This window comes from Centruroides vittatus, unplaced genomic scaffold (assembly GCF_030686945.1).
Source record: "Centruroides vittatus isolate TY-2023 unplaced genomic scaffold, ASM3068694v2 contig_1924, whole genome shotgun sequence".
NCBI lineage: Eukaryota > Metazoa > Arthropoda > Arachnida > Scorpiones > Buthidae > Centruroides > Centruroides vittatus.
The window spans coordinates 76,833-100,058 of NW_027121182.1; the positions used below are offsets into that span (position 1 = coordinate 76,833).

At 30.0% G+C, this 23,226-nt stretch overlaps 1 protein-coding gene across 1 annotated transcript; it reads left to right on the forward strand.

Annotated features, from left to right (window-relative positions):
- Nucleotides 1-3,105: 3,105 nt before the first annotated feature.
- On the forward strand, nt 3,106-22,500 carry LOC136970356 (polycomb complex protein BMI-1-A-like). The gene is made up of 10 exons (XM_067264787.1): nt 3,106-3,184; nt 9,881-10,011; nt 10,115-10,211; nt 10,281-10,336; nt 13,400-13,447; nt 15,600-15,699; nt 16,080-16,137; nt 20,011-20,106; nt 20,199-20,279; nt 21,638-22,500. Exons 2-10 carry the CDS (start codon nt 9,903-9,905, stop codon nt 21,995-21,997), a joined length of 1,005 nt encoding a protein of 334 aa, XP_067120888.1. The 5' UTR covers nt 3,106-3,184; nt 9,881-9,902; the 3' UTR covers nt 21,998-22,500.
- Nucleotides 22,501-23,226: the final 726 nt, after the last annotated feature.

A 23,226-nucleotide genomic window follows, 5' to 3' on the forward strand; every position in this document is an offset into this window, starting at 1 on the left:
AATCAAAAGTAGCACTAACTTTTATGTTTAGTTGCAATATATTAACTTCAAAATATTTTCAGCCCGACTAAGCATATCATCAGTAAATGTTCTTCCGTGACACAACAGATCATATACGCAACACTGGGACAGGTATTCAAATTTCCATTGTTCCATTGCAAACAATGACCTCTTCAAAGTTCAAATTCAAACTTATAAGGTGACTGCAATTCAAACAGTTTTCCAAGCAATGAAAATGGTGCCACAATTTTTAAAATCAATGCATTTTAAATTTCATAGAGGTGCATCTCTGTCCGTTCCAATGCTCTTAAATCATCCCTCTCTCTGATCAGGAGGATCAAGACAGTGGCTTGAAAAAGTAACTCTACCTCTGGGTCTAATGTGTTGGTGGCTAAAGTTCCACTATGCATGATTCTTGTGTGTCAGCCTGTTCGTACAACCATATCTGATTAAACTATCTATGAAGGTTTCTGAGCCCATCAGAGCATCAGGCCTATGCCTCACCACTCATGCTGTCTAGCCATGAATATGTACAGGTGTGTATTAAACTTAATTATGGCAACAACCAAATAAATACATATATCAGTAATAATTGTATAATAAAAACCATCTTACTTGAGTAATGTAATTGCAGGCATTCCAGGATCAGCTCCTCTCTTAAAACCTGCAATAAAAACATATTTTACTTCCAAAAACAAGTTATTACTATAAATAATTTTAGACCTCAGAAACCCAATTATTTATATACTCTTTTTATTATATTTGTACAAGTTACGGTTAATGCTAAAAATATCTCACATACAGCCCGTGGAACCATATCTATATCGTGATTTTAACTTTTTTAAAAATAAATGTAAATCTATTTTATATTATACATAACGTAACTTTTGTTTTGCTATGTTTATAATTTTTATTATGTCTTTTATATTTTGTTATTATTTTATTGGGATCTTTTATTTCTTGTTATCAGGAGGGTGGAATACAACCGTCTCTGACGTTTCCATTTGTACTAGATAAATAAATAAAGTGTGTGCACCAACATTTGTAACTTTGGAGCATTTACAGAGTATACATCAGCAATTTGAAATGTTCTAAATTCTATTAAATCCATACAACCTATATCCTTTGAACACTAACCAATCTGTTGAAATTTTATTTTTAGACTAAATAATAACCCAAAACAAAGTAATTTGACAAGATGGAGGTGGTTTCACTAACATCTTGCAATAAATTTAGTAATTATAAATGAAATTAATTAAATTAAATTTAATTTAGAATATTCTGGAAGAAAAGAATTAGCTCAAAGTAGGAGTTGAACCCACAACTCCTGATTACTGTGTGGGTGTAGTGCCAGTTACACATATATAATAGCATCAGATTATGCAAATTAGAATGGAGGAAAGTGTAGTTTTCAGTGTATTTTAGTTGCTTGAACTTTGACCTATGCCCCTTGGTATGAATTAGGCAGTTATAATTAGAGATTTTGGACAGTCTGGGACACTTTTAAACATTGCAGGGGAGTCGGTCCCCACAAGATTATGCAAATTAGACAACTGAGAAAGCTGTCTTTTCCCATGGTATTGTGGCTTTGACCTTTCTGGCAATTTTGGGCAGTTTTTCAATAAAGTTTGGACCCTTGCAAACAGGCCTAGGTTGTAAGGGGATCTGTCCCATGTGAGATTATTCAAATCAGGTGCCTCGTAAACTTGTCTTTTTCCCTGTTATTCTGGCTTTGACCTGTACCTGGACTTTCATCTAATCTTTAAAAAAAAGCTCTGATACATATTAATAATAGCAAGACTATTAAAATGGAAGAAATTGATTTTTCTTTTAAAATACTCATTAGTAAAGTAAAAGTTTTATTATCTAACAATATCTTACAACGTAATTATTGGTGTTAATGAACATAGTCGACGAATCTTTATGTCCAGTAACATTTAAAATTTGTGAAATAAATGTATGAAATTCCAAAATTCACAAAACGAATTTTGGAATTCCTTCTCAATTTAAATAATTCACAGAATATTCTAACAGCTATACTATAAGATCCTTCATTTTGGAATAGCAACATTGCCAAAGTCCCATTCTCTCGATTGCAGAGTCGATATGGAGGCTTAGCCTATTGGCTTTATTCCTCGGAAAGAGCGGCATTGTGTATTTGAAGAGCCGGCCAAAGCTTGGCACTTCACCATATACGGGGAGCAGGAATAATGCCTTCCAAGAGGTCTTTTAAGGGTAACTGGCTCCTCTTCGGGCATTAGAGGTGTGGGGAAAATCCAGTAAACTCCACATGACCAGCCCATCCTGGCGAGGCACAAACTCATGATTGAACTCCCAGTGTTCAGGGAACAGAACCGCTTCATCACTGGTAGGAATTTTAAACACCCAATCCTTTAATGTAGATTTTGTTAAATAGAGTTGCAGAAACTAGTAAAATTTATTTGTAGCTATCATTATTCAAATAAATTGCTAAATGATGAGTAATAAATGTGCAATGCGGTGTTCATTATTGCACTATAACAGAATTGATTGCATCATACAACAGACAACACTGAGTGACTGGACACTATTGACTGATTGTAAGTTGTACTATTTCTCCCCTTAATGAAAACTTCGTGTTTACTTTTGTAATTTCTTATTACTTTTTGGTATTTTATCATCTTAAATTCTTAAAAAGCTCGATTCTAACATACAACTATAAAACCATTTGCTATATTCATTAACTTACCTAAATATAAAACAGTAGGTATAAATCCCCAATGGAATGCTTCTTTAGCAACATTAACAACAACCATAATTCGCTGTCTGATATCAGATTTCATATTTATAATCAAAAATTTATTCAAAAATTCAAAAAAATTAACTCGAAAACGTCTAAACCACGTGTTTAATCTTCGACGGACCAGTAACAAATTACTTTACGAAATCCCCAAAATGTAGCCAAATTTTCTCCCAAATAATTTCCTTTTACTTTTTAAAATGTTAAATTAATTAAATTATAATTAATTTATTATTTATTAATTAAAAACTTATAAAATTTCTCAGACATCGGCGCGAAATTTTATTATTTTAATAAATTTTTAATAAATTATGAATTACCGGATACGCTTGTGTGCCAAACGATAAGGAAGCGGCCGGATTCGAAAAATGGCGAAGTTTTATGAGTCTTTTGTTTCTTTTCTGAGTAAGTTAGGAGGAAATTTACTTATTAATTACTTTTATTTGATGTATAAGAATATAATTACACGAATACTTATTTATTTAAACGGGTTAAAGTTTATTTATGTCCAGAAAATCGTTTAAAAGAAGCCATCTTAATTAGGCCTAACGGTACCATGCAGACAAATGCTTGATGTTTTAGGGAGAAAATACTTAATTTTAATACAAGTTTTACACGTTTTATCAAATTATAAGTTTACTTTTAGCTCGGATGAGCTGAAAAACACGTTTTTAACGCATAAAATGGCTGAATTAATGTATTAATGCTTGTGCTACTTGCATACAAAAATGCCTTTTAGTCTGTTCCTTTGGTTGAGATGGTGCACGTTTTTACGTCAATTTGACGTCATCTCCGGTTTTAAAATGTAAAATTCGAAAGAAGACGCAAAATTTACTTAAAAATGTGGATAAGATTTGAATTTTGAATGAGGATTTTTTCATCCACCCCCGTATGAACTAAAAAGTCAATGGAACTATACCTGTATGTGAGATACTTTGCCTGGTACTGCTTCCAAAGGTCGGTTTTTCCATGGACTGGTAAACTGACTATTGTCCGTGTATTCGTGGGAGAGCCCCGTGCCAAGAACTTCGCCGGTGGACTATTCGAAGCTGCTTGGCTAAATAGTTAAATGTGACGGTCTTGGAGGAGCCACGCCACTCCCTGTCTTCTACGGCCCAGAAGTAGGGCCATATCTTGTCAATAGTTGCATTAGGAGTATGGTTCCTTCAACTGTTTTTTCTCCCACGGTCTATAACTCTGATAAGGTTCAAATTTCTCATTCGGTGCTGTAATTGTACCAAAATGGATACTATCTCAATTGGTTTGACAGATCTTGTTTTTCTACTTCGGTTTTTTGCTCTGTTAAATGGCAATTACGTCGTTATTTAATTTTACGCTTATTAATGGTTGAATTGTTGTGATTTTTATTGATAAACAATAAAAAACAAGCATAAAATTGTTTTTCAAATTTATAAACGGTTGTCTGCTTGCAATAATTTGTTTTGATTACATTAATTTCTCTCGACTTAAATGATGTGAAGTTGTTGTGTTTTTATAATTTTTCTCATATAAATCTAATAATTATGGAAAATATTTGCTTGAGGTAAGCGCATAATATCGTGTCACTGTGTGTAATTCTATAATAAGTATGCATCGGGTCATCTACTTACAAGTTTTTTGAATTAATTTTTAAAATTTATCTGTGTAAAGTGAGATATTTTCAATAAATAACATAAGGTTAAATGAGATTTGTGTGAATACCACTTGATATAATTTGATTTGATGCATTCAGTTACTGGAATTAATGATAAAGGTATAAACATGATTTGACCTGATTAATCTTTGTTAAGAATTATTATTATCCTATTAGTGTTGTAGGCTATTCCTATGTAAGTAAGAAACTTGAAAAGAAGTGAAAGTGACCCTTTGAGATGTATATAGATCTGTGAAACTTAAGCTTAGTTCACACTGAGTGAATGATAAAAGCAAAAAGTGATTTTTTATTCGCTTAGCAAAATTGACCCTACAACCAAAAGTGAAAAGCGATTGCAAATTTTAAGAAGCCAATCGTTTGCAAGCAAGAGAAAATGTCATTTCGAAAAACAAAATGGCCACTTCCGATACTCTGTCGTTAACCACATTTGTTTATTTATCGAGAAAAAAAGATATGTCAAAAAGTAAACGACCTGGGTGAGTGAAATATTAAAAATCTGTAATTACAACATTTACTCTATTGCGTGAGAAAGTTTCTGTAGCCATCTTGAAAACAAGAACCACATGACAACTATCGGAAATACAATTGGTGGCGAAATTTTTTCGAAGCGAAAAAGCTCGATGGTTTTGAACTTCAAAGTGATTTGTGAAATGGTAAAATTCACCGGAAATGACGTCATGTCTGACGTGTTATTCGCTTTCGCCAGTGAATTGCGCTCAGTGTGAAAAGCTTTCAGTACCTGTAGCACCAAATTTCATCTTGATGCACTGTGTCTGTTAGTAGCTATAGCACCATAAATCCTGATCAGTGTATGTGCATAAATGCATAGTCGTCGACTGTTACATTGATTTTAATGCAATGTAGTGTGTTGACATAGATTTAGAAAAGTCGGTGGTTTAAATTTCTTGCCGACAGTTGTGTGTTTCTGTTAGGACAGCATAAATTTACAGCTGTAAATATTTAAATTTTAATGAAAATGGTTGTCAAATGACAGGTAAAAACGTGATTTATTTATCAAGAATTTTAAAAAAGTAGAGGCATTTCCTTATTAAGTTGATTTTAAAATTAATTTGTATTCTAAAAAATCTCAGTACTATTTGTAAAACCATGTAAAAATATTGGTAACATTTGAATGCAAAGAATATGAAAACAGATAAGCAATAACATTGAAAATGTAATAAACTGACAGAAAATAAAACTAACATGTTTGTCATTTTTAACAGATAATTAAGATGATTAATGTTAATACAATTGTTTACAAAATGAATATTTAGTAGTGATTTGCTTTAACAATACTCTGTATATAAAATTCATTCAAATTAATATGGTGGAACCTTGCTTAACAAGCATAATTCATTCCAGAATCTTACTCCTAATGCAAAACACTTATTAAGTGAAACAATTTTTCTATATAAATTAATGTAAAATACAATAATGCGTTTCATGCCGAAAAAATATTCAAATATTTTATGTATAGCATTTATTCAAAGAAAATTATTTAATATACATTGTTAAGGAGCATGAATCATCATCTTTTCTTCTAGCGTGGAATGAACCAACCTGGAATGCAAATTTGATTTGCAGAAAACAAAAAAAAAAGTCAAAATTTAATACGAGATGGCAACATAACTGCCTACTTTTAGTCAAATTATTTAATTTCTAATATTTAATTATAGCCTTTACATAGCCCAAGAATTTGGCATATCGTTAGGCATGTTTATTATATAACAGGCTATGGTTGTTGATGATTATGTGTAATATGTCTGAACACAAGTTTGAAAAATGTGTGATCACAAGTGACACTAAGATGCTAGTAGAACGAGTGCTAAACACAGACTGATGTAGCATGTGCACAATTCAGGACTTCCCCTCTTCTCGTTGCTTGTTAAGGGAGTCATTTTTTTACAATTTGTTTTGCTCATTATGAGAGGTGCTCGTTAAGCAAGGTTTCATTGTACTTTACAAATTTAACTTTTCTATCGAAAATAAACAGTCTATAATATAACAAAAGGCATTGGATAAAAGTTCTCGTTATTGTTGCTTATACCATATTTGTCAATAGATATAATGACTTATTTCTCATTTTTAAACTTATAAATGGACTTTAATAAATAATAGTTATTATTGCTTAATGTTACACTTGTATAATTATCTCTTGCTTTCACCATATTTTCTCATTTTTATATTTACTATTCCTCACCAGGTTTTTATCTTTTGATGTCGTTAATCTTTATATTTAATTAAATTGGAAAGGAACAAAATTTGTTAAAATTTTCTCATCCTTCTGAATCATTTATAACCTAAAAAATAGATCTAAATCACTAAAAGACGTCAGCTAAATAATTATCGGTAAATATTTTTGAAGCTTTGTACTGTCTCCAAGTAGTTGCTTGGTAAAATTTTGTATTGTTTTATTTTTTGTTAAGAACCATGTTCCAACTTGAATAGCAATAAATTTCATGACTTTCAAAAGCATCAAAAATGTAGTCCGTGTTCTTCGCAAACAAACATAAGTTCTTGTCAATAAGCATTTCGACATCCTGCGCAAGATTTGTGAAATGTTTCATGTATCTGTACTGGTAAAAGCATATCTTATCTGCTTTGTAATCATCATGCACACACTAGTGATTTTATAAGCACTTACATAAAATTTTACAAACTATAAGCTTCATTTTCTGCCAGAACTGTTATTGAATTTCATAAATATTTTTATTTGTGCTGTTGTTTATAATTTCATTACTTTCGTGGAAAGCAGCTCCCAATTATCATTATCTCGATAACACAAATCAGTTGCTGTGACAGGAAATGTGGAGATATTTTATTGAGACAAATTTGTTATAACAAATAATGTGAGTAACTAAACTTAAATGTGAATAAAATTTGTCATTTATATTTTCTATTTGATTATTCACTAACAAAATTATTTCAAATTTATGTATTTTCCTTGTCATCTTGGTAGAATATTAATTTTAAAAGTTAATTTTTGGATGGTAAATAAATTATTACTCTTGTTTAAATGTTTGGATTTGTGAAATAAGTTAAACTTAGTTAACTGTAACATTTTAATAAAGCCTGTAAATGTTCAGTTTTTAGTTCTGTATTTTAAATTTGAAGGTGACTCATAAATGTGATCTACAATATTTGTTTTTTAATTATAATTATTTGCTAGATTAAAGGTTATTTATTCTATTATAGTTATTCAGTTTCTGTCTTCTGCAGGTTTAATAAAACTTTAAATAAATACTTTGAAGTATAATCTGGAATTATCCATAAATCTGCCCTTTTTTTTATTTATTTTTTTGAGATTTTTACTCCCTTTTTTGGGCATCCAATAAAACATGATTCCTGTAAAACCTTTATCACTTTAATATGAAGAGAACTCACTGTGTACGGCGTTACCAAATATTTTCTTTTTAGCACTTTCGATGAATGTATTTCCGTCATCTTCGGATGAATAAGAGATTTTTATATCGAACATGAACATTTGATAAGAATAACACATACAAAATTTAAATAAAAATGTTTTTTGTATGATATTCGATATGAATCCACTACGATTTTCAAATTCGTACGATGTTGCGAATGTGAGGTAATACGACGCATGCGTGGTGCTGTTTCCTGTCGATAGTGCGACAAGTAATGTTCTCTTCATATTAATATTACATGGTGTGAATAGCATACTAGACTTTATCATTTTATGAATGATAGATAGCATAATTAGAATTGAAATATACAATAAATTTTGAAATAAATATAATACACCACACAAACTGTATAAAATTTAATGAAATAAATGGACATCTGCCGAAGCCTTTATATTCGTCCAACTTTGTCCGACTTATCATAACCGCCTCCCTCTCTTCCAGTGCGGATGTCATTTACGGACAGCCGCTAAATCTGATGCAGTATAAACTGATGGCTTTGAACAAGTTTAATCAAGCATACATCAAAACATCTTAATGTATCATCAGCAAAGAATGTTTGTCTGAAACAAGTTTTTTTTTTTTTCTGGTGATACATTAAAGATTTTTGGTGTGAGTTTGATTCATTTACCCACTCAGTTTTGTGAAGAATTTGAACTTTGAACAAGATTAAAAACAGTAATTAAAGTTTCATTGGCATTTTATGGTTTATTTTGCGTGGAATTTTAAAGTTATCCAGTTTATTTTATTACAAAATGATTATTTTCTCTGCATTAATTCACTATTTACTTAATGCTAATAAATAAAATTTAATGTGTGTCAACTGAAGGAGCACGTAGCTTGGACTTTTTAATGTGATGTGCTTATGGAGAATCAAGAACTGGCAGATACAAACTCTGTCAAACAATTTTACATTCAAATGATTAGTACATCTAAAAAGATGCATATTTTGACCTTTAAATCTTTTAAAAGAGGGATTGTACCACTTCACAAATGTGTGTGTGTCAGACATTTTAACAAAAACTATCAGCTTGCAACCAATCTCAAACTTGTCTCCCATTTGGTGGTGCAAGTATTTTACTGGTTATGCCATTTTAGTATTACTGTATCTGGAAATTAATTTTACATTTGACTATGAGTTTAACTGTATGCTTTCATTATTAATAATTAGATGAACAGATTAGTCATAGATTAATGTATAACATTAGTAATTGATTGGGGAAGAAATGTCGGGATGAATGAGAACTTGCAGAAGCAATATTTTATAAACAAAAGTATGTGTAAAGTAAGACACCAACCAGTGCTGAATTATCGGGCTAGAAACGGCTATAGCAATATTAATAATTTTAAGATAATTTGGTACTAGAGTTAGGCGTTAGGTGCCATCTCTTGCTAAATTTAATAATTAGAATTTTAATTAAATAATTTTAGTACCAACTGGAAGAAAAGAATCAGCCGGAAGCAAGACTCGAACCAGCAACTTCTGCTCACCGTGTAATGGCCGTTGATGGTCGTAACGTAAGCTTATATATACTTGAAGGGGAGATCGGACCAGAAATCCGGGTAGCGTAATTGGCAATGCATCTGCACGGTGAGCAGAAGTTGCGGGTTCGAGTCCTGCTTCGGGCCAGTTCTTTTCTTCTAGTTGGGCCTAAATTTATTTAAAATTATTTAATTGAAATTCTAATTATTAAATTTAGCAAGAGATGGTGCCTAACGCCTAACTCTAGTACCAAATTATCTTAAAATTATTAATATTGATATAGTCGTTTCTTGCCCGATAATTCGGCATTGGTTAATGTCTTACTTTATGTATAACGGGTTAGTTGTTGTTTATTTATAAAAATATGTTTGATTCACACTAGCAAGGATGAATTTGTGTTAGTATCCAAAAGATATGGATTATTTGAATTTAACAGGATCTGAAGCATATCTCAGATTGCCAACGTACACTTTCTGTAAATGCTTCAAAATCCATAGGTGATTATTTATAGTAATTATCAAATTCTTTTTTTCTTTTTTCAGGAATATAAATTTTTCAAAAACTATGTCTCAGACAAAAATTAAGCTAAAAGATCTTAACATCCATTTAACTTGTGTATTGTGTGGAGGTTATTACATTGATGCAACCACTATCATTGAGTGCCTTCATTCATGTAAGATCTATTTTCCAAGAAATTTTATCCTAGAATAATGTTTTCAATTCTCTAATATCAATACTTATAATACAGCATTGTTTATTTATCATAATATTTTCAGTTTGTAAAACTTGTATTGTCCAGTATTTAGATACTCATAAATTTTGTCCTATATGTGATGCTCAAGTTCACAAAACTCGTCCTCTTTTGAATATTAGGTAAGAATTTGTACATGTAAACTTATTTTACTCTCATTTATTTACTATTAACTGTTTTTGAATTTATAGATCAGACCAAACTCTTCAAGATATTGTGTATAAATTAGTTCCTGGATTATTTAAAAGTAAGTTTTAATTTAAGATGAATTTGGTGACAGTTAACATGACACTCAAAACACATTGTAATGACAAGTTATATAAAATTTTGTAATTTTTTGTGTATGTTAAAGTAACTTGGACATTTATCATAACTCTAAACTTACTTTGATTAATCTAAGACGTTAACAAAAATCAAACGTTGCATCGGAGTTTGTTAAAAAAAAATCAAAAACTTTATTAAACTATTATATATTAATATTGCCAGTTCATACTACAAAATGAATAAATATACAACAACAAAACAAATATTACAAATTACAATTATTTCAATATCTTACACTTAACCTGAACCTAGGGAAACAAATCTAGCAAAAGATATTGCAAAGATTGCTAGATATTGTTTTACTTAATCAGCTTGCAATTCATGCTACACACTGACCAGTGGAAGTGAAAACTAGCTTGCTATGTTAGATCAAAAATGTTTTTATTTACATTACTAACTTGCTGCATTGCTTACAAGAAATAAGATTATGCTTAACTTGTCTCTCTACTAACAAAGAGAATCTTACAAACATGCTTCAATGATTTAGATTAGCATTCTCATAGTTATTCTGAGCATTAAAAATTTATTTAAATAAAAATAAATTACTGTATTTACTCGCGAATAAGACGAGGTTTCCATTTATTTTTTGCTGTTTTAAAAGCCTAGGTTGTCCTATACGCGGGAGCGAACGATCCTTTGCATTTTTGCAATAATTTTTGTGAACCATGAATAATTCATGCTGCTATTATAGCAGGGTGCTATTGAGGTCAAGGTGACTGTCGCTTTTAAAGAGATGATCCGAAAATAGCTGGTCACTTAGCAATGATTATAAATGCAGTTATTTCATATTTGTTAAATTGGGATTTTTAATGAATATTTGTACACTGAATCATTAAAAATAAACTTTTTCCTGTCATGTGCATTATAATCTTTTGGTTTTGCTACATGGGTATCAGGTGCGTGGAAAAGCAATCTTCAATAGCTGATAGCAGTCGTTCGGAAAATACTGCGTTTTAAATTCATTCAACAGATCAGAGAACAATTCTTTATAAAATAAGAGTGAAAAAGAGGAGAATTGTAACAAAGCTTCAAAGGGCAAGTCCGAGTAGACAAAAGGTGATAGCATCAAGAAAACATGGTTGTTTGCCTTAATACATGCATTTGATGATAATTTATTTGTGATTAAATGAAATAAAATTAGAATTGTATTAATAAATATAATTTTCTTTATTTTGATCTTCAAAGTCACGCCTTGTCCTATATGTGAGATCGTCTTATATGCGAGTAAATACGGTATACAAAACCATCAAGTGACTGTTTGGTCTTTCTCCCAAACAAAATAAATATATCCCTATAAAATAACAAGAATAATGAATGACAAGTAGAAAAACAAACATATCACATAACACTTAATAAAATTAACAAGATTTATAAGTTTTGATCTGATTCATGCACATTTTTAGAATGTTAAGTAAAGCTGTAAGTTCACATTCTCATTTTATTGAAGAAAATCATGATTTCAAGTTGTGATCATGAATCGTTTTCTGACCTAGAAGATAAATATTGAGAAAATTAACAATTTTTGATTTCAGTTGAAACTTGATATACTTCAAATGTTTATCTATGGCTTTACAATGGATACTTTCAGTTTCCAGAATAACCATGCAAAGACTGATCCAAATCTGCATACAACATTTTTGACAAAAGCCTTACCTTTTAAGACCTACCTGTAAGAATAAATTTTAAATAATTTTCTTATAAATATATGGCGTAAATATTAAATTAGTGGGATGCTGTTCTATTTATAATCTAAAGCTTACTATGAAATTATACAAATGAAACTGTAGTTGGGAAGTATTGAGATAGCAGTTGAGATTTTAAAACAATTTAACACTTAAAATTCAAAATAAACAAAATGGAAAACAATAGTAATGAAATATAACTATAAATCAAAATTTTCACTTTTGCTACTTCACAAATTTATAGAAGTCATCTATTTAACCTCTGATAAATTTTTAGCATCATTATTAGAATTATCATCTAAATGGAGAAATGTTGCTTAAGATGGTGTGCTACAAACAAGTCAAAAGCTTTTAAGTAAAGCTATTTAATACTCCCTCATAGGTAAGAAGGTGGCTTATATATGAAAACAACATACAGAAGAAACTCTAAACTTATTTCTATAAATCAACCACAAGTTTATTTTTATATAGAGCTCGAATGGCAACAAGCTGATTGCTATCAGCTAGTTGATCACTGCATTATTTTTGATTAATCACAAATAATATAAACTTAAATAATAATAAATGCAAAAAATTGTAGTTTTAATAGGAATATTAACTCATATTTACTACAGAAATATTTTAATTCGCTGTAAACTTGTTGTTAAGGTTGTGTTCTAAGGTCGTGTGTTTGTCTTTGTTTTGATTGTGGCACAATGAGAAGAATGCATGTAGATACTAAATGAGAAACAGGAAGAAGTAGAATGTTCTCTTTGTAGCTAGGTTATGCTATTATTTTACAAATTTTATTGTGCCAAAAACAATTTCAGTTATGTGCAAATGCATTATGAATTCTATAAAATCAGATATATTTCAAGAGAACAATTTTTATTATTAATATTAAAGAAAAGGAACAGATCTATCAATTGACTGATTTGTTAAATCATCTGAAAATTGAGTCAACAAATATATATTAATTCAAATAATAAAATATCTGCAAAACTTATTTCAATACATTTTCATCATACATAGGGGAATATTTCTTGTAAGGTTTTTTCAGGACTGTACTTAATAATATTTTGTATACAAGAAATACAATTTATTACATTATTTTTAACACATTCCATTATTCATAACATGTAAATAATGAATATTTAAAATGACAGTTTGAATTTGACACTTTAACATTCATAGGCTCTTACATTAATTATCATAACAAAATTTTATTTTACATTTAATATATTATAAGCAATAACAATTAGTAACTGCCTATTCAGTGCTTAAAAATTTTCATATCTAAAATTAGTTGTTGTTTTTTATAACAGATGAAATGAAACGTAGAAGAGAATTCTATGCGCAACATCCTGAAGTTGGTAAGTTAAATTTTTAAAAAGTTATATTAGCATGAATGTGATTCACCTCACAAAAGTTTAGAAACTTTTATATAAATATATGCATACTTTTTTATTTTTATATTACATAAGATGTTAAGGTTAGCCACTTTGATCACATGCAGGACCATCAACATGGATCACTTTTCCAATATTAATAGTAGACCGAATATTAATTAGTAGTCGTTGACCGTCCTCTCTCCCAGGAGGAGGTTGAATTTACTTCAATTTCTTCCTCAACAGTGTTCTTTCTATGGACAAGTGATATGGTTGCATTCAAATAGGAAAATTACATAATACAAAATTACTGTTGAGCACAAAACATGTTTTAAAAGGTTTTCAAGAGTGCCGAGTTTAAATATTTGGTCCATTTTTCACAAACTTTAATTCATTGACAGATTACCATTTGATATTTGGCTGTGAATGGTACAGTATGTAGAATCAACATTAGAAAAAAATATGATATCTGAAAAAAATTTAAGATATCATATTTTCAGTTCCTGTCTACTTGACCAATGAAATTGTGCTATTTTGTACCATCTGAGTATTGCAATAAATATGACAATGGTAGGCTGAAATAATTAAACTATACGGTTTTCATTTTAATGTTGTTTTTATTTATTGCCCATGCAACACCAGGTTTTATCGGGTAGTTATATACACAGTGGTAACTAATTATAGTTTTAGTTCTGTCACTATATGTTATAAAACTATGAAATACAGTCAAACCTATCTACAACAGAAACCTTTCCTCACCAGAAATCTTTTTTGAATAAAAACCTTTTGCATGTTTCCATTTTGTGTTTCTTGTTTTTCATGTGCCATTTTTGCACCTAGTGGTAAAAATTCGGACTAAATATTTTTTTGCATTCTTTTTCCCAATGGTCCATATAACATATATACCAAGTTTCATCAAAATACGTTTACGAGAATGGGCTCCAGACAGGTCTGAGTAGCGCAACTTTAATTATAACCACCCTGTATGAAGCAAATTGTGGACAAATTTAAGATTTGACAAGACACAAGTATATGAAATTTTGAAAACTCAGATATCAAACAGGAATGGTTGAGTGGCAATAGGTCAATGAAGAAGAAAGTAAAGAAGTCTGATGACAAAGACATTATAAAGCTTCCAATGGATGGTTGGAAAGTTTTTGCAAATGGCATTCATTCTTCTTGAAGACTGTGGAGAACCTGGAAATGTCGATGAAGAAACTGTGGCAGAATGGAATGAGAAGTGTGTATGTGTGAAAAGATACAAATCCAAAGATGTTGCAAATGGTGATGAAACATGTTTATTTTTTCAGGCATTACTGAACAAAACACTGCGTAAAAGGTGAGAAATGTTCAGAGGGAAAACATTCAGAAAATATCTTGCCATATTTGTGTGCAGGTTTTGACAGGAGTATAATTGGCAACTTGTTGTTCCAAAAATATCAACTGCTGAACTTGTCTGTTCGTATCTATTTTAGATGTAATGATGTGGATCACAGAAACCATAAAATATGTATCCTGAGAAACAGTGCAGCCATGCTTTAGCAAGACTAACTTTCAAATAAACAATGATCAGGATTAAGGAAGCATGGACAGATGTCAGTGGGAATTTATAGGTCTACAAATTTTTTAATTGCAGCCCAATAATTGACTATAAATAACATTTCCTGAAATGATTTCTGTACATATAAGGAAGGTAAACCCATTTATAGTAAGTCTGCAATTCTCAATTTGTGAGCATTGTAGTTGATTTTTTTAAAATATTGTATGTATTGACACTATAAATTTCATTATATGGTAAGAAATATATATTACTTTTATTAGTAAACTGTCATAAAGGATTGTCTTTAGGATAAAGTTCATTTTGACTAGAATTACGAGAGCATAGACTTTGCTTTCGAAGTATAAATTTTAAGTTATTCAAGAATCAAATAACATTCCTAAACCAAGAACATTTAAATTGTAGTGTGTCATAAATAATTCCAAAGTCAAACTACTGTGATTAAAAAGTATGATTTGTCAAGTTTAAAGTTAAAATTTAAAAATGAATTATTTTTGAGTGCTTGACGGATTGTAATTTTAAGTTAAATGTAGAAAGTAATAAATATTTTCTTATATTGAAATTATTTTATGAATTTAGTGCCTGCCTCGAGTGAAGAAAGGGGCGAAGTGTTGGGCGGCGAGAGATTGATCTTTTCTCCCAAAGACATGATCAGCATATCGATGGAATATTGTCCTATGTAAGTTAACTGTTAATATCAATGTTTCTATTTTTGTTCATAAAATTAAAGAATTCTACAGGATGTTTTATTTGTTTAAGAATAAAATCTAAATGTTACAGAAATAATATTTTACTCTGATAAATTTGGTAGTAAGTTTTGGCATTACATTCAAACAGAAAAATGTAATTGCATATAAAATTGAATTATAAGCTTTTTCTAAATTTGTAATTAAATACTTTTGTATTCTTCTACACATTTTCCTTGTATATCATTAGTCTTTCTTAGATAATTACTATTGTTTTATTAAATATAATTACTACTATAGCCATTTATATTTTAATATTTTTATTTCCTAGTGTAAAAATTTATTAGCTTAAAAATATATTTATCTCTTGCAGAGGTGTGTTGTTTCCTCATTTACAGGGGAATCAAATTTCTAACATTAGTAGCTCACAGGTAAGAATAAGAAAATATGTTGTTTTCAATAAGTTCATTCTATTTACTTGAAAATAAATATTTTAAATAAAATTTAGGAAAAATATTTTTGTATTGCTTTGTCAATTATTTATTAATACATTTTAACAAAAATGAAAAATGAAATCCAATTGAAATAGCTTTTTCTAATGTGAAAATCAAGAAAAACTTCAGATTATAAGTTCATCATTAATTTAGATTATATAATTAAGATTATAAGTTCATCAAAATTAAGACTTGTGATTTTATAATAATCAAAAATATAAAAAGTTAATTCTTTTTACCTGTATGTCCTTACTCTTATAAATTACTGTTTGTATCCTTGTCTTCTTGGACCTTGTTTATTAATAGGACTTATTAGACTGTTATAGAATATTGTAAACCTGCTGAAGAGGTGCCTTCAGGTCTGAAAAACAGTGTACGGGTGAAAATAAATATATATTGTTTTGACTTTTGACTAAGATCTCTATTTGCTAATTAGAAACTACATCAGTGTAATAAGTCTTATTAATAAACAAGGTCCAAGTAGACAAGGATACAAATAGAAATTATAAAAAGTTTTATAAAATAAAATATAACAGATGGCACCACACAGTTTTAAATGTTGCTGGGAAAGTTAAGCAACTCATTGCTAGATTTTTTCTCAAGTTTAGTAAGTTGGGTTCTTGTAACATATTGTTAAGTATTGATTTTGCAGTGTGATATATTCAAATTAATAATAATTATGTAATCAATTTTTTTCCCAAACAAATAATGAAATAAATAATTTCAACAATATTATTATGCAGTCAAACTGTCTGAATTCAGCCTTTGTAAAGTTGTATCCTCTTTCAGTTAATGAAAAGTGACTAATTCCAATTTAGGCCTTATACAATTAATGTATAAGGCCTAATCACACCTCTATTTTCTTTATAATCAGTCATTTGGTGGTTCTTTCTATATACAGTAAAATCCCAATTATCCATGGTTCCACATTATCTGAAGCAAACATGTAAATAAATACATTACTTATACTGTAATTCACAAAAGCATTACCATGAATGCACTAAGCACATAAACACTGTAGTACTTTAAACTTTGACTGTTTGACCTAATGAATGGTCAATACAGAAGTGACAGTGGAACATTGCGGCAAAGAAGGAAACAACCATTATAAAACTAAAAACTCAGACTTTCTAAAGAAAGTTTAAAAGGATAATGTATATTACAAACTGATTGCATTATTTACCTTATACAATTGAACTTCGATATGAGACAAACTAGTCATTCCAACTATAATAATATGCACATTATTCCTAAAATTGTTGTACAAATTAGCTTCATAATAAACGTGAAAAATGTTGTTATATATGATTACATTCATTAAGGTATTAAAAAGAAGGGGCTTAAATAGTGATAGCATATGAATCCTTTATAATTTTTAATCCAGAATGGCCTTGTTGTTCACACTATCCAAGATAGCATTGGTCTACCTTAATTCCAATTATTGGGATACCAGGGGATATTACCATAGTATGTTATATAAAGCCACCCTTGATGATACAATCAACATGTTAAAGGCATTACTTTTGATTCTATTTTTAAGACGATAAGTATTGTCTTAGTGTGACTATAAATACATTTAACAACTATGATTATAAAATGGTTTTTATAATTGATAGTATGGGAAAAATAGCTAAGTATATATTAGTATCTTACATTCAAAAATATTTCAGTAGAAGCTCCTATCTGAACTGTGTGTCTTAGTCATAAAAAGTGATACTTAGGCAACAAGTGAAATCAAACTCTGTCTCCATCCATCATTTACAATACACAAAATTTTGAAGCAATCTACTGATGATTAAAGAATAGCTAAGTTTAAAAGAAACAGACAACTTGTATCTGAAGAAATAGATGATGAATTGTTTGAGAATAGTTTCAGGGACACAAAATTTAATTATTACCGAGAGAAGAGAGGGAAACTTTCCAAAGCAGCTGAACACTTAAAACTAAACATTTTGTTGTAGATGGCTTTGTAGTTTTAAACAATGTCAAATCAGCATCTAATTCCAATTGTGTTAGTTAATCATGAGGAAATACAAAACTTAATTGAAGAAACTCGTTACGGCAGGGGCAAATTCTCTGGGATTGCTTAGCATGCGCCGCATGCTTTAGAGAGAGTTTTGACTGTCAATATACTTTTTATATGAGAACAAATATGCCAATAATAATTTATTCTAATGTATAAACTTTTTTATCATTTGTGTTTGCTTTTACATTGGCAGCTAGTGACTTGCCATTGTAAGTCAGTGCGATGCTTGTGGAAACTGAATCGCTTGCTTGTGTGGAGGTTTGTGTCAGAAAACAAGTCCACGCACGTGATGTCATTTGAAGCATTTAACACAGCCAGAGTTTATTGAAAGCTTGTGGTACCCAGTCAGCATACATTGTGTACAGGGGCAGATCTACATAGAGATTAATAGGGCTTAACCCTGGGTTCCCAGTGTCAAGGGTCCACAAAATTTGAATTATTATCATAAATTTTTAATACTTTTTCATTATATTTCTTGTGTAGATATAATTGGCTTTATGATAGTCCATACTTTTTTTATTCGTACCAAGTAACATTTCGGCCTATTGTTTAGTGCTAGAGATAGGCCTATTATTCTTATTATAACTTTCAGCATGCCCAAAAATTTTGGTCAGGATTTGCCCCTGAGTTACAGTCTAAGAATGTTAATATTTGTTTTAGCTTTTATTACTTGAAATCACACTATACAGTACTTTCAGCTACAGGGGTCCAAAAGTTTTGCTGTGCAGTGAGAAATTTGTAATGACATTAAAGATCTGTAAGGTGTACATTTGGCACCAATTGACCAGTTATATGTTTGGTATTGCATAGCTTACAGCTTTTATATGCAATATCATGCCTATAACTTCAATGTCACTCCAAATTTCATACTGCATAGCAACTTTTCGGATACCCTACATAAATCAAAAGATTATAAGAAGATATTTACTACAATCCTTTTATCATAAAATCAAAAACAATTCAAAATAATTGCATTCTCTCTCTAAAGCAAACATCCATAATAAGTTTTAATTTGCTTTTTGTTAAATTTAGTTTTATATAATTTTATATTTGCTTAATTTTGTTTTAATTATTATTGAACTTTATTTGAATTTAAAACTCATGCTTTTCAGTTGTCTTTGCAATGTCTCTTTTTATGAAATCGCACTTCAAAAATTCCAGTCCTACAGTCGTAACTTTAGATTGGTCTGACTGTATTTTTGAATATTTCAGTATTTAATTACATAAATCATAAAACTGTAGCTGCTGAAAATAGTTAACTTATATAATTTTGTATGTTTGTAAAATTAAAATCTGTTGTTTTCATTACTAAAATTGTGATAAAAATTAACATTTGATATTTAAAATCTTAAGTGTGTATTTTAAAGAAATTGGCAAGATTGCACCAGGCTGGATTTCAGCTTCTACAATCTTGCTGTCTCGCATCATCGGTCAGACAAAAATACAAACAATAGCGAAGGAGTGTTACTCATTTATTACACGTCTTTTTTTTTATACGAATAGTTACGTAATGATTTTTACAGGAAAATAATTCACTTATTTTCCTGCACATTAATAATAGCTTAATGTTTAAAAATACTTTAAGTGAGGTAGTTTAGATGAATTATATCTTACTTTGGCTACAGATTATTTTTGTTTCAATATTTGCAAAATAAAATTACCCAATAATAAATAATAATATTTTTTGATATTGGAAACAGTGATAAGCTATTAATATACTTTTATCAATTTTTCGTTTTACCATTATTTGAATTCTGATGTTTTATGTTTCCTCGTGTTTGTAGAGTCATCGTCGATACCTTTATTGTCCGGGCGCATTAACAATAGCCCACTTGAAAAAATTGATTCATGCCAAATATAATCTCCTCCCCAAACAACAGGTATCGAGTTGTATTAATTATTCTAAGTTATTTAAAATTTAAATAAAATCATAATTTAATTAAGAAATAATTGTATTTTTTTTAATATTTAGGTTGATATACTATACATGCACGACTACCTCTTTGATGAATATACTATGATGGATTTAGCGTACATATATTCTTGGAGAAGGGTAATGAATTTATTGTTAATTATAATGTTTTTAGCCAGTAATTTTACAAATTTTTAAACCTTAGATAATTTTTAAAGAAATTTACATTAACTTTTTTATTTATTAGTATTACAGTAGAGCGTTGAAAATCGGAATCAATTGGGGACTGGGTTGTTCCGATTACCGACTTTGTACGAAAAAATATATTAACCTGTCCGATGTTCAAACTTTTCTCCGTTGCGTGTCGCTTCGTGTTGAATTCTCGTCGATTTTAAGCCTAACGAAAATTTTTATAATAATAATCGAGGCTATCGTATCGTTAAAAATTATTTTGCATTTTGTACAAACAAAATAAATACATTGAAGAATATAAAAAACATGAAAATTATACTTTAGAAGTAAATCTAGTATCAAAAATGTTCGATTCAGCATGACACAGTCCGACTGAAAATCGTTCCGATTAACGACGCTCTACTGTATTTTCATTTTTCTGTTATTCTGCTGTCTTTGCCTGAAATTTTAAATGTTAAAAATGTGTATTCCAAGTAGATTTGAATGATATGATATTGTTTTTGGAGTTATTTTTAATTGACAATGTTTTTATCTTCAAGGATTAGGCAGTTTTGCTTGCTTCAAATTCATTGAGTTCTCCCTCTTAATGTTCTCTCTCTACTTCTTTTTCTCGTGGAATTACATTGAAAACATAATCAGAAGTTGCACTTCTAAGTTTAAGTCACTTTATTTTATAATATAGAACTTTTAAATAAATAAGCAATGAATAATAATTAAATACTAGTTACATGAGTATGAAGTAATAAGTTGTGCTAAAATTTTAAAAAGTATAGATTTTGTAATTTTTTGTGTTGCTTAGCAAACTGTAAATGGCAGTATGGAACAGATAGAGGATTTTCTTTTATTTGTAAATTTAGTGTAATACTTATAGAAAATTAATAAATAACACTGCCACAGTGTTACACTTATATGATAGGATGACAAAAGATACGGTCATGTTCATTGCCGAGTCAAATTTATTTGTTCTGATCTTCAGTCTCGTTAGGAAGCTTTCGGTTATCCTCATAGCTGACGACAACCAATTACCTAAATAAAGTATTCAATAGGCTACATGAAAGTGCTTTGATTATTCACATAAATATCTGTATTAATTTCTTAGCTAAAACTTTCATTAGGACTCTGAGTAATTGATGAATGATAGAGAGCCTCTTGCCTGAAAAATATGGCATGTATTCTTTGTTATTGCTATTCAACACAGATTATATAAGATCTACTTTGAAGAATTGTAGCTCCATTTATGCCTGTATGTTATGTAATATATTAACACGTACTAAGCAGTAAAATAATAATAGATGTTTATATTGCAGAATGAACCAATTCGACTCTTCTACAAGATATATAACAAACCGACCGACAAAGACACTTTAAGGGAGAGCAACGATAACACTTGCAAAGGCATAGAAAAGCAGCGGGTGAACGACGGTCGTCCGGTTCTCAACGGCAACGACCGGACACATCAGAATACCCCGAATTCCAAGCCGGTTCCGATCCACGGAGTGGACAAGAAAGAGGTGAGGGACGCAATCTGGAACTACGTGAAACCCTCTGACCAGACGGAGTGCGATCTGAAGTGCATCGATCAGACTTTCGACAAAGACGGTTTCGTCGACACCAACGGCAAGATTCTGAACGAACTAGAAAACTGCATCACAAACAAGGTTTTCTGAGACAGTCCTACTATATATAAACATTTTAACACTGTGTATAGCTTACATTAAATGTATAATCTGTTCAGATAGTTCTATAAGAGAAAAATAATTATTTTTACTATATATATTATATATATTATACATAAAGATTAGATGATAGATGTAAGATAGATTGTATTTTTGTAATATGAATCTTTTCTAACCTCACTTATTTATTGAAGAACATCATTCATCCGATTGTTTTGTTTGAAAAGCATTCAGACAAACTTTTTCGTCCAATTGTAAATAGAATCGTAGTTGCAAATCGTCGTCACAAATGTAAAAATCACGACATCCACATAATTATACACCGGGCGGGACACATTATTGTCGGCGGACGAAAGATAGGGTTGTGCACCAACGTGGCAAGAGTCGATTTTTTTTATATATATATATATTATATATATAAAAGTTGTTAAAGTACGAAATTATTTTCTTACACAAAAAATAAACGAATTAATAAAATATTCGTTCTGTTTTAACTTTCTTGTGTAATGTTTCAATTCTGAAAATAACGTAATTTGTAATGACTTACACACTTCTGCATTGCAAAGATATATTTTTGACGTCAAATTTGAGTCATTTTAACAGGCAAGAATCCTGCTTAGTTGCTTCGATGCAAATAAACATTTTGGATATTGTTCCTATCAATATGCATATTGTAAGAAACTCTTTTTTAATTAACATAACAGAAACTTTGAGATGAAATAGATTAATGTCACTTTTTATAACATTGAAAATAACTTTTAGCATTATTTAGGTTTGAATTTTATATGTAAGCTCTGAGCCAAGTTACTTTGTAGTAAATATAGGGTGATTTAAGTAACCTTTGCTCTCACTTAGACGCTAAATACCTGAGAGTGCCACACAACTAAACATACGTTCCTACTTAACAGCAAATGCATGCGTGCCCAGTGTTTTCCTTCCGAAAATTTAGTAAGTGGTATAACAGCAGAACGACGAGAGAAAATCAACCATTCTGTGATTATAGTCATTTTGATAAATATTACCAACAAGCGAAACGTCTAGATCAAAACACTTAATAGACGATTGCTACGCAACCTCTCGACAGAAAAATGCATATTACATTACAAAGGTATCCTATGTCTGGTCACTGACTAGTTGATTCTAGTTTACTGATTCCAAGTGCGAATTTAATAACTTTTGGCATTACTGGTGTAACTTTTACTTAGAAATCTTCCAGCTTC